At 30.9% G+C, this 13,852-nt stretch overlaps 1 protein-coding gene across 1 annotated transcript; it reads right to left on the bottom strand.

Annotated features, from left to right (window-relative positions):
- Window positions 12,289–12,939, bottom strand: LOC109834758. The gene has a single exon (XM_020402779.1). It carries the CDS (start codon window positions 12,937–12,939, stop codon window positions 12,289–12,291), a length of 651 nt encoding a protein of 216 aa, XP_020258368.1.

The raw sequence follows: 13,852 nt of genomic DNA, 5'->3' as shown, positions 1-13,852 counted from the left end.
CAGTGTGCGTGCACGTGCGCGTGTGTGCGTGTGTGTCTCTTGTGTGAGGAAAAAATGATATAATGTGACAGTGAGATGAGATTTTTATTGTGAAATGGCCAAATAGGCTAATAGAAACGATGATTGTCACCTCCCACAATTGATTTGCACTCATCATAATCTATATGTAAAAAAAATAATATCATTTTGAAATGTTTAATTGTTATTTTAACTATGTGCAAAAGGAATATCTATTAAGTTGTCTGAAAAATTAGCATATTAAATTAGTTTGATTTATATTCTAGAAGACTACAAGCTATGTGAAAATTTGACTATATACATTTGATGATAGTTTGAACAAGATATATAATACGAATCACAATTTTGATGACCCCATTAATCCATCACACGATAAAATTTCATCTCACCATCTCACCCATATCATTACTTATATATATACACTAGATTGGATGCACGTGCATTGTACGAGGTTAAATATCATTATTTTTTGTTCTATTTTCTTACTTAACTCAGTTGTGATTTTTTTTAATTTGGCATAAAAAAGTAAAATAATTTATTGTCTATATACTATATAGTTAATCAGAAGTATTAAAATTATCATAACCAAAATCAAAATTACATGGTCAATTCACATGAAGGACAATTTACAATAAATAGTACATGAAGGTCTAGATCCTTTTATGAAAAATAATAATTTTTATGCAAATAATTTCATTCTCATCGCAATCTTATGTTTTCATCTTATAATTTGCACGAATTCATAGTATTTTATAACGTTTACAATTTTAATAATTAATTTCCACTTTACTATTATATCCCATGGGGCTAATAGACTCATAAGGAAGATCATATACCAATAATCATGGATCTTAATTATGAGAATTTTTCCAAGGTAATACTATTATATTCTATATGTTTATGTTTTGGATTATCAAGGCAAGCTAACTTTGACTATTTCACATAATTGGAGATTTGCTCATGTTTTTAAATTATGTTAATTTTTAAATGAGTATGACATTGCTATTTATTTGAAGATCCTTCTCCATTTCAATGATTATTCTTACAATTTAGAACTTTTTAGCTCAACTGCCTCAGCTACACCTTTTATCAGGACTCATCTCTATTTCTTAGTGCCTAGTGGCTAATGTTACTCTAATGGGATGTAGTTATTCTAATTCAAGTCTGTCAAAATAATTGCACGTGGTGAAGACCATAAATCATTTGAAATGATACATATTGAATATCTCATAATAAAATATTAAAAAACTTAAACAATACATATTTGAGTAGTTTTACTCATATAATTATTTTTAATTAACATACTATTGAACATCTCAAAGGCTTGCAATTGGTGAAGACCCTAAATATTTTAAAATAATATATATTGAACATGTTATGATCAAAATATCAAAAAAACTTAAATGTGGCTAAAACTAATTTATACCACTTTTCACGCATATCTATAAAGTATAATATTAGAAAAATAAAATATTTGAAATGAAATGCATTAAATTAGAATTTAGTTTTAAATTAAGAGCCCTTATTTAAATACTTTTATGTACATAACTCCTTTTACTTAACATACATATCAAGCATTTCAAAAGTCTAAATATCCAAGTTTTCACTTTTCAAACAACCTTTTTCAGTCATAAAAAATTAAAAAAATCCTTTTTCCAGTGAATTGATCACTTATAATAAAATGTTGTATTTTTCCTATTTGATGTAGTAAATTGCTAAGCAAACTATATATCTCATGTTTAGTGTAGATAAATATGTGAACAAAGTAAAATATTTTAAAGGCTAAATATAAACAAAAAAACCCTGTTAACTTTGGATGATAATCAAATAATCCTGCATAACTTTAGAAATATCATAAAATCCATTAAATTTTAGGGGTTATCAGAAAACCCCTTGAACTTTGAGATTTTATCAGAAAACCACTCTATAAGTGATAATTTTAGAATGATTTTCTCATAAAATCCTAGAGTTGAGGGGGTTTTCTGATAAGATCTAACAATTAAAGGGAGTTTATTATAATCACTACTTAATAGGATTTTATAATATTCTATCTAAAAAATAATGAATTAATTTTAGAAAACCCCCTAAACTATTTTAATATGGGAAAACCCTCTTAAGTTTAAGCATATTGTAGATAATCCACTACAACTATGAAACTTTGAGATAATCTCTTGAACTTTCCTCACTTAACCCCCCTCAAACAACCCCTCTCAAATATAGAGATTCTCTACGAAAACTCGATCAACTATTTTATATAACTTCAGAAATCCCCTCAGATTTGAGCTTAATATAGATAACCCCCCTCAATTTTAAAAGTTTAAGAAATCACCATGATCTTTTCTCACTATGCACTTGAAAGCTAACATTGTTACCTCAATAATGCTATAAGTTTACATTTTTCACTTAATCTAAATTTTTTGGTAAAAAACCCCAAACATCGGATGTTTACAATTTTAAGATTTTTTTAGAGGTTTTATGTAATTATTAGAGTTTTTAAGAGGTTGATTATAATTCTTAGATTGCTTCTAAATATAGATTCTTTTGGGGTTGTTTGCACTTTTTATATTTTTTGGGTTTTTAGTAATTTTCTTGATGGTTCTTTGAAATTTTCTAATTTAAAGGGTTTGTTTATGATTTTTTAAATTTTTAGAGGGTTATTTACAATTTAAAATTTGTTAGGATGCTATTTTTCATATTTAATTTTTATTAGATTTTCTGTTATTTTCATATTCTCATGTTTTTTTGAAAATTTGAATTTTAGGGGTTTGTTTTTTAATTTTTAAAATTTAAAGAAGGTTTTTTGTACCGTTTAGATTTTGCATAGGTTGTATATAACCTGTGATTTTTTTATGGATCATTTATAATTTTTGAATGATAAAATTCTTTTTCACATTTTTAGATTTTCTAAGGGGTTTATTTTTTCTTGCAATTTCATAAAACCCTCAAAATTACAATAAATATAAATCTCATTAAACCCCCAATAATTTTACTATTTGGAACTAAGTCTCAAATATCATTAAAACTCTCACTAAATGGCCAATAATTTTTGGCAGAAAATCCTCAAAATTAACATCATTAATTCATGTGTAGTTAAATTACCAAAGAACACCCTAATAACCAAATAAGCTTTACATTTTTTTCATTTAAGCGCCAACATTTTTTAGCAAAAAACTCCAAAATAATGATTATTTATAATTTCCAAACCTTTTCAGAGGTTTGTTTGTATTTATTAGAATTTTCAAGAGGTTGATTGTAATTTTTTACATTTTAGAGGGGTTTGTGTCTAATGTTTGATTTTTCAGAGGGTTGTTTATACTTTTTTTTTCTAATTTTTCAGGTTTTTGTATTTTTTTTCAAGGTATCTTTGTAGTTTTCTAACTTAAAGGGTAAATTTATTATAATTAAGATGTTTAGGGGGCTGTTTGTAATTTAAAATGTTTGGGATGCCATTTGTAATATTTTATTTTTATGTGATTTTTTCTAGTTTTCATATTTTTAATATGTTTGTTTAAATTTTAAAAATTTTTAGGGTTGTTTATACTTTTTAATTTTTAAAGGGGTTTTGTTTATATTTTTTTGGATTTTTAAGAAGTTCTGTATAATTTATGAATTTTTGTGTGCCATTCATAATTTTAGAACTTTAAGAGTACTTTTTTTAATTTTAAGATTTTTAAGGGTTTTTTACAATTTTAATTTTTTAGTGACCTATATTTTTTTGTAGCTCTCTAAATTTTCTAAGTATTATTTATAATTTTAGAATTTTTAGTAGCTATTTGTAATTTTCCCTATTTTTTGGACTGTTTATCAATTTGTGGTGTATATACTAACCTTGATGGTTAATTTTAGCCGATGTGAAATTTTAGGGTAACGCCATTTTGCAACTTAAGTGCAAAAATTTGAAATTATTTAGTGTTTTCTGAAATTATCCAGCTTACTAAGGATTTAATGAGAATTACAGGTATTTTGGGCGTTTAATGCTCAATTTAAAGTTCTGAGGTTCATTAAAATTCACTTTTTAAAATTATTAAGAAGGGAAATGACAATCTTTTAGATTTTTTTTTATAAATGTGGATAGTTAGAACTTGTTTAGAACTAACAAAAGTTTGATTATCAAAATTTTCTAATTTTTTATGAATAGGGATTTCTAGTAATTAATGGATATGAATAGTTTTAATTTAATGAGAATTCTTAGGAAGATAGAATTAATTGGATACATGTCATCTTTTAATAGGATATAAAATTAGTTCCACTATTTTATCTCTTTAATATCAAATTTTGGTTAAAGATTTTACCTTTAAATTATTTGAATATATTAGGATAAAATTAGAATGTAATATCCAAAAAGATTAAGGGTAAAATTGACCATAGAAAGTTTACTCACTCTTTTGTAAGGATAGTTGAGATGCATGTGTAATACACGTGGTTGAATATCATAATTATTTAAATTGATAAAAAAGAATAAAAATAAAAAAATAAATTTTTTTGTGGGATTGATCATCAACTCAATAATCTTCTCTCAAATAAAATATTATCATTATTTTCTTCAACCCAGATTGTCACCACGTGATCTATTATTTGTGAGTTATAAACTCATTACTTAAGTACAACATCTATGTTTATTAGTATCTTGAAGTCTCCATAAGATGGGTGACCATTCAATTCGCAAAGGAATTTTGCTTATAAGTTTACTTGTAATATGTCCATTTAACTTTTAATTATGGTTTGACTCATATTCACATTAACTTTTGGTTGTGATTTCGCTCATATTTACATTATCTAATGTTCTCGTTCAATTTTATAGCTCGTTCTCTATATTATAGAAGTAAAACTGAAAGTATAAAGAATTATTTTCATACAAAATTAGAGCAGTGAGATTATGATATATTTCACCATTTGCTCAAAATATAAAAATTCATTTTTCCTTTGATGAAAGGTCCCCTATCAAATCTTACTCCAAACGATGTGAATGAAAAATGCTATTATAACTCACTTGCCTATGGTAATTGTATTGCATGTAGGACATATAACTCATCTAGAATATCCACATCTGCTAAGCGGATTTTGCTGTTGTGAGAGTAACATGTTAGAGGCTCGTATTTAAAATTTTTGGCTTTATAAAAGACACAAAAATTTGGAGCGCGTAGATTATATATCATAATAACATATTGGTTTATGAATAATCTTTCCTAATAACGATATTATTACAACGATATTACTATTTTGTATTAAATCAATTTTATTATATAAGATTATATAACTCTTTTTAATAAATTATAAAGTATATATATGGAAACCTTGATGCTTATAGCCAGTAGTTAGGCTCCACAAAATATGTTAACTTTACATTGTAGTTTGTTATTTATAGTACAATGTCATTATCTTTCCTCTTTATCTTATTATTCATACTTTTCTGATGTAAGCTCTCTTTTGCTAATCACTCAATTAGCTATATTTAGTTTTTATAATATCAGAGGTTTAGAATATTCTCTTCAGTTTAAGAAGTGTTGACCTGATTTTCTTAAAAATATATATATACACATAGTAGCAATAGTACATACTTTAGTTCAACTCAAACATTAGCTTGAAGTCATTTAGAGTGAGGTCTTTTCTATGCTAGAATGATAATATAGTGATTACACAATCCAAAAGTCAAAGAAGAAATTTCTACAAAGAAAAATTAATTTAATATGTCAAATTAACAACTAATTTATGAAATATACATGGGCAGTGCATATAGCTATAGAAAGTAAGGTATCTATCTTCATAAGAATTTCATAGTGAATGATCAACTACAATCATCTTAATTTAAGCATAAATAATTATTATTTTAGTTACTAATTTGATATGCATAACTATGAAATAAATCTCAAGGAAAAAATAGGAATTGAGATTGTATTACCCTGTCGGTAAATAAATAAATATTATTAGACCTCCTATTTAATTAAATTTAAAAGTAATAATCTAAATTATTAAGCGCTAAATATTAGTTCATGTTGTTAGACCCTAGAGGGGGGGGTGATTAGGGTCTTATGCTAATCTAATCCCAATTAAAAGCTAATTAAAATTATGTTGATCAATTTTATCTTGCAAGAAGAAATATGATATGGATATGAACAATAAAGATGAATAAAAAAATACGCTAAGCAAAACACAAACACACGATATGTTTACGAGGTTCGGTCACCACGACCTACGTCCCCGCTCCTCACCTCGAGGAGATATCCACTATCACAATCCGGTTTGGAAGCCGGAACTTCTACACACTCGGTTTACAAGATCATTGAAAACTCTCACACTACACAAATACTATGCAATCACACTTTACACACTAAGTGTAGGAACCTACCCCGTGTCCTCCTCCTCAAGTGCTCGATTACTACCTCTCCTAGGTTCGTCAATCGACGCCACTCCTATTGGATTCGACCCCATGTCTCGCCTCACACTTCTCTCGGTGTACAAGTGTATTACAAGTGATTCTCACAAATAAAAGTTAAATACAATGATTTGTTATCAAATAACAAGAGAGAACACAATGAAGCTCACACTCACTAACTCACACTCCACAACCCACACTATATGGTATGAAAATATTAAGCTCAATAAGTGTGTGTGATAACAGTGAATGAAACTCAATAAATATAGCTAAATGAAATAAAAATGAAATAATAAGTTATATAAGAGTTTAGAAGACTTCTCAAACAAGAAGAACAGTAGAGATGATTCCAATAGGATTTGAAAGCCACTTCTTGTTGTAGAAAAACTTCTCTTCAAAACGGATTGATGAAATCAACTTTAAACAGCTCTTAAACACAATTAATATTTTGTTAAACACAAAACTAAAGCTCAAAAACTCAGAGAATAGAAATTTAAAGCTGGCGGTCGACCGACGGAATTTTCGGTCGACCGGAAAAGTCTCTGGAGGTTCTCTCGGTCGACCGGTGCGGTCGACCGCGAGCACAAAATAGCTGAGCTCAGGAAAATACAACTGGCGGTCGACCACACCGGTCGACCGAAAACTGATATGTTGCATATGATAGGTTTTGGGGCTGTTTTGAAAATTCATTAAAAGTATCAAATCAAATCCAAAAATAGTGAAACTTTGGGGAAAGTTTCTAAATGATGAAATAAACATGTTTGAGGAGGAATTTTTGGAAAATCAATTTTCATTTGTGAAAACTCCCTGTTTTTGAAAAGTGTTCAAAAAACCTGTTTTTCGTGAATATGAAAATTGACATGAAGCTTGTAAATATGTATATATATATTGAGCATGTATTATATGTATATAATGAAGTATGAAAGAGCTGTAATCATGAGATAAAAGATATTGTAACAACGTTTGATGAAAAATCATTTATATGATAGAAAACGTTAAAAATCGTGTTAAGTGTACATATATTGAGCTTAGATATAATCATACAATATATGTAAGTAAACCAAACATATACCCAGGTAAATCCACACATATGAACTTGAATCTTTAACGCTTGATTGACGTGTGTTGAAATACCTGAAAATAGAAACATAAACACAAAAACTAGAGAATATATTAGCGATAAATTGTTTGACAAATCATCATCAAAACTATAGGGTCAACACATGTGAGAAAGTAAAGTAATCTATGGTCTCTATACCTATATAGTCAATCAATCAAACGTATTAAAATTATGATGACTACAGCCAAAATTATATAGTGGGTTCACATTAAATTTAATTTATAAAAAATAGTACATTAAAGTCAAAATCCTTTTAACCACTATATAGATTGTTTAAAATTTTTTGCATATATAAACTATACTGCCAAGGAATAACAATGATCACACTTAACTATGACCTAATAATCTTAAAAATAAATTACCCTTCAATATCATTATTAATTGACATATCTATGCATTACATTAAAAACACAATGAAAAATTTAGAAAACTATAAAAGAAACACCCTCAAAAGTTTTAAAATTTATAAAAAAACATAGTAAAATTTTATAATTTATACAAAACTATTAAACAATACATTGAAATCAACGAATTGCAAAAAATCATTGAAAAAAATTCAAACTTTGGAGGGATAATTTGCAATGTACTAAACTTTAAGGGTGTGTTTTTATAAAGTTTAAATTTAATAGATTTTTGATTAGTTATGTTCTTTTCAAAAAAGTTATGAGTAATATTGAACATGAAATTTTTTTTCTAAACCTATACTTTTAAAGGGAAACTGATATTTTTTGCAAAATTTTAGGGGTTGTTAGTAATATTGTATATTCATTTTAGTGTCTATAGGTTAGATATTCTCATAGTGTTTTCTATGTAAATTATCAATTTTAGGGGCTATTTGCAATTTTTTAAACTTATAGGATTTTTTACAGATTGTAAATTGTTTATAGACTATTTATAATGCCTATGCTTTCGATTTACTAATGAGTTTGAAATTCTCGGGGTGTTTTTTATAAATTTTAAATTTTAAGGGTTTGTTTATAATTTTTGAAACTTTAAGAGTGTTTTCTATAAAGTATAAATTATATCGGGGATATTTATAATTCCTATATTTTCAATGTACTGTTAGGTTGAAAATCATCAGGATTTTTGTAAATTTTATAATTTTGAGGGTTTTATTTTGCAATTTATAAAAGTTCAGAGTGTTTATTTCAAATTCAATAAGTTTTTGGGGTTGTTTGTATTATATGTAGGTTTTTAGTATGTTTACAAGTTTAAAAATTTTAAGGTCTTTTTTATAAATTTTAAATTTTTAGGGGTGTTCTTGTAATTTTTAAAAATTACAAGATATTTTCTCTAAATTCAAAACACTTTCAGTTTCTAGCTAACATATGTTTTTCAGATTTCTCACTGAATTGAAATAAGTAAAATTTATAATTTTCAAGATGTTTTAATAAAATTTTAAATTTGTAGGGGTGTTTTTTCAATTTAAAAAGCTTAGAGGATATTTTTTTAAAGTCCAAAAACTTTAAGTGTTGGCTAACATATATTTTTAGATTTTTATGCGTACTGGAATAAGTAAAATATTTAAATTATATCAAACATATCTCATTTATCCAATATTATGTTAAGTCTCATTATGAATAGGATAAATCATTTCGTTGCCAATTCAAAGAAAAAAGATAATTAGAATAGATTAGGATAACAATGCAATATTTAAAAAAATTAAGGGTAATATTGGTCATGGAAAGATTTTTCCGAAATCGTACTTTTAAAATGAGTATGTTTATAATATGATATGATATGATATGATATGTTATATATACACACTATCTCAAAAAGCAAGAATTCTTATATTGTTTTAGTTGAAAATTTAATACGCTTAAGTCTTACTATCAAGGACAGGAATCCTTTCCATCCTTTGTTCGTAAATGAACCCTTTTTTTGGGTTATTTAGCTATTGGTGGCTCAAATCTTTAATAATTTCATATTAATCCATCAAATTTATGAAGTTGCTCATTAGTCCCTCAAATCTTAGGATTATTGGAATTCAGTCTTTAAATGACCAAAATATCCTCAGCTACTATTTTTTTGAAGGGTTATTTATAATTTGTTACTCTAAAGTATATATCTTTTTAAACTTTGATACCAAGAGTTTTGTTTAGCATTTTGATACCGTAAAGTTTATACCTTTTTAACTTTGATGCCCCATACTTTTTTTATCATTTTGATACACCAAAGTTTTCTCATTTTTTAACTTTCATGCTCTAAAATTTTAACATTTTTTTACTTCGATACCTCAAAGTTTATACATTTTTAACTTTAATACCCTAAAGTTTAGGATATCAAAGAGTCAAAGACAACTTTGGGGTATCAAAGTTAAAAGTTATAAAAGTGTCATAACAAAAATGTCAAAAAAAAAAACACTTTAAGATATCAAAGATAAAAAGGTGTAAACTTTAGTGTCAAAAAACTCTGTGGTATTAAAGATAAAAGGGTGTAAAGTTTAGAGCAATGTTGAAAATAGCGATAACGCATAGCGTAACGCTTACCTCCAGTTAGGTTACAATAGCGATAACGCATAGCGTAACGTAGGTTAAATAATTTATTATTATTTAAATAGTTTATAGATATATAACATTCAAAATAAAAAAATATGAATAATCATCGCAATTTTCAATTTCACAAATCAATATATCATCACAATTTCACAACAAAATCAACCATGTTTGCCTTAACAATCAATCCAAAAGCATAAAATACTTCAAGTTCGAAACCAAAAAGGATCCAATGATCCATAAACTATGAAGTATGAAATTATTGGGTTGGGTTGGAATCCATGAGTATGAAATTATGAATCAAGTTGTAATGAAAGGATCCAATGATCCATAAACTCAAAACCAAAAGCATGCTTATGTTTGGACAAGGCGGCGTGAAAAGGGGGAGTTGCAGGCTAAAGTAGCAAAGAAAAGGGCATGAAAAGAGGAAGGGGAGGCGGAGCTGCAGGCGGCGTGAAAAAGGAGTGAAAAGGGGAAGGGGAGGCGGAGCTGCAGGCGGCGTGAAAAGGGCGTGAAAAGGGGAAGGGGAGGCGGAGCTGCGGGCAGCGTGAAAAAGGCGTGAAAAGGGGAAGGGGAGGCGGAAAATAACCTAAGTTATAACTCAATCACAGCCGTTCATTTCTTTTAAAAGCAATCTAAGCCATTGACAAAATAACCTAAGTTATAAAACGTTATGACGTTACGTTACGTAACTTACGTTATAGCTAAAATAACGTGTGTTATTTTGTCTTTGCGTTATTTTCAAACGTTACGTAACGTTAAGCTACCGTTACGTTACGTTAAGCGTTATTTTGCGTTACGAAACGCGTTATTTTCAACACTGGTTTAGAGTACTAAAGTGTAAATAACCATTTTCTTAACAAGATGAGTTTTGAGATAGAAATCATAACTAATGAGTATTTTAGTCTCGAGGGACCAAATTGCAAGACACCTTAGTGTTAGAGCCTAGAGGCACTAATGAACATTTATCAGGATTTGAGGGACTAATATGATATTATTGAAGATTAGAGGGACTGTTATTTACAGTAACCCTTTTTTCTGGTAGATCCAGAAACAAGGGACCTAAATTACTCTACCCTTAGGGGCTGTTTGGTTAGAATTTTTTTCTCTTGAAAGCCTGCCAAAGTGTCACTTTTTGGCAGGCTTTCAGCCCAAATCACCTCTAAAAAAGAAGATTTTGACTGAAAGCCTGCCAAATTAAAAGTGACACTTTTGATACTTTTGACAGGCTTTCAAGAGAAACTTTCCCTTAAAAACAGGAACCAAACAGCCCCTTGTAGTTTGGGGGAGCGAAACATCTATAGGGATCACCATACAAAAAACTACAAATGGCTGAGGAAACGTACAGGGTACAACTTCATTATGTTAGAAGTCATGCAGCACGGACTTCAAGAAACCAAGAAACTTCTCAAAGTCAAGAAACTGGTGAAGTCCACGTGCGTTGCTCGTTATCAGATATCTTAACCAAGAGTGGTGACTTACACATAACACAAACTCATTGGCTTATTAATTCAGTTCTTCGTGCAAATAAATATTTTTTCGAATGGCTCTTTTCTGGATACTCATTGTCCTTCGACAGCTTCTGCTACATAGAAAAGCTTTATGCTCAGCTCGTAACCTGATAAGGACGGGCTCTACGTGGCGATCGAATAGGCTATGGCTGTACTGCTAGAGTGTGGGGAGATATTTGGGCGGGCGGAAATGCTCTTAATATATACCGATACTGCCGACAGGTTTTGAGAACGTTAGGGTGGCAGCTTTGATGGACGAGTCGCGCGGCTGGGGGTTGAGACAGGGATCTTGTGCTTGATATATTTGATCGGCCGGTTGATGCTAGAGTAATTTTGAATATCCCATTATTGCACTTGAAACCTCGAGACAAATTAGTTTGGACAGCTTGTAAAACTGGCATCTTTTCTGTCAAATCAGCCTATTTTGTTGCTAAAAAGCAGGCGGGCCGATTACTACAGAAGGGTTGTGCAGCCGGGAGTTGGAGTCCGAGAAGCGTCGCAGGACGACGGTGATGTGGTTGGTTTAGATAGAGGAAGAAGAATAGGAACAAACATAAGAACAGAGGAAGATAAGGAGAAGAACTAGAGGATAAGCAAACAATAATTCTCATTCATACCAACATCTTCATTACAACAACTATATATAACTACACTAATTATCTCTACCCACTAACATCACTCCTCTCTACAACTACCCACTAACACCACTCCTCTCTCTACAACTATCCACTAACATGCATCACTCTTCCCACTATCCCTGTCCTGCACGTATCATTCGCCCCCCCTTAAGGATCCTTGTCCACAAGGATAAATCGGGATAACTAGCTTGTGGAAACACCATTCATTCTCCCAGGTAGCATCTTCTGCTGGTGCACCGACCCACTTCACCAAGATTTCAGATTTTGGGCGGTATTTACATTTGCGTATCACACATCGATTTAAAATAGCTTCAGGTTGTGGAAGTATAGTCGAAGTCTCTGAGACAGGGGGAAGTTGGGTGGACGTTGGAGTGATTGGTCCCAAATGCTTCTTTAATAAACTGACATGAAACACATCATGAACTTGAGAACCAGGAGGCAAAGCCAGTTTATAAGCCACTGGACCAACTTTCGCAATGACTTTGTAGGGACCAAAGAAACGTGGGGCGAGCTTCATGGAGGAACGAAAAGCCACAGAGGTCTGTCTGTATAGTTTGAGTTTCAAATACACATAATCTCCCACAAGGAAGGAGTCCTCGCGTCGGTGTTGGTATGCTTGACATTTCATCCGATCTTGAGCCAGCAGAAGGTTATGTCGCAGCTCACGTAGGATAGCATCTCGGTCACACAGATACTCATCTACTGCTTGGACGTGGGAAGTACCTGGTACATAAGCCAATAGACGTGGAAGCGGAATGCCATAAACAGCTTCAAAGGGTGTCATCTTGGTGGAGGAGTGAGGTGAAGTGTTAGAACGAGAAGTATGTGGGTGTGAGGATTCAGCACGTGTGCTAGTGTTTTGACTATGGGAGGCTCGAAGAGCTTGAAGCTCGGTTAACACTTCCTTTAAGATTGCATTCGCCTGATCAAACTAGTCTCGTGTCGTGCTAAGATTTCGTAGACATTGTTGCGGAATTCTGCATTTGTTTTGCTGTGAGTGTCCATGGTCGGAACCGGCTCTGATACCAATGATGTGGTTGGTTTAGATAGAGGAAGAAGAATAGGAACAGAGATAAGAGCAGAGGAAGATAAGGAGAAGAACTAGAGGATAAGCAAACAATAATTCTCATTCATACCAACATCTTCATTACAACAATTATATATAACTACACTAATTATCTCTACCCACTAACATCACTCCTCTCTTCAACTACCCACTAACACCACTCCTCTCTCTACAACTATCCACTAACACCACTCTTCTCTATACAACTATCCACTAACACCATTCTTCCCACTATCCCTATCCTGCACGTATCAGACGGCTGAGACAGATGCTCGATGTCACCTATCTCTCGAGAAGACGAGGAGGGACTTATAGGTGCAATATATCAAAGCTTTGGACGTCCATGGCCCTCCAGAAACTGGAGAACAAACTCGTTCATTTGGATTCGGAGCAGCATAAAAAGAAGGTGGTCGACGACTGACGTCATGATTCCATAGGGAAAGCCGAGGTGGCCTTAGCATGTAAGGCCGGGGTCGACTACTTCGCTTCTCTAGTGCCTCACAACTCTCATCCTACTCTAGATCGTTTCTATCCTTATTGTGTCTCATGTTGTCTCGATTTGTTAAAAGATGTCTAGAAAAGTGGAGGTGGGTTGGATTTATCAGCGAGTGACGATGAGGTCGAGCCTGTT

Source organism: Asparagus officinalis, chromosome 3 (genome assembly GCF_001876935.1).
Source record: "Asparagus officinalis chromosome 3, Aspof.V1, whole genome shotgun sequence".
Classification (NCBI taxonomy): domain Eukaryota; kingdom Viridiplantae; phylum Streptophyta; class Magnoliopsida; order Asparagales; family Asparagaceae; genus Asparagus; species Asparagus officinalis.
Note: the sequence above shows the minus strand (reverse complement) of the source record. Positions and strands in the feature narration are given on the sequence as shown.

Bases quoted from the DNA above. Each gene is read 5' to 3' on its own strand.
- LOC109834758 (XM_020402779.1), bottom strand. From the start codon at position 12,939: ATGACACCCTTTGAAGCTGTTTATGGCATTCCGCTTCCACGTCTATTG.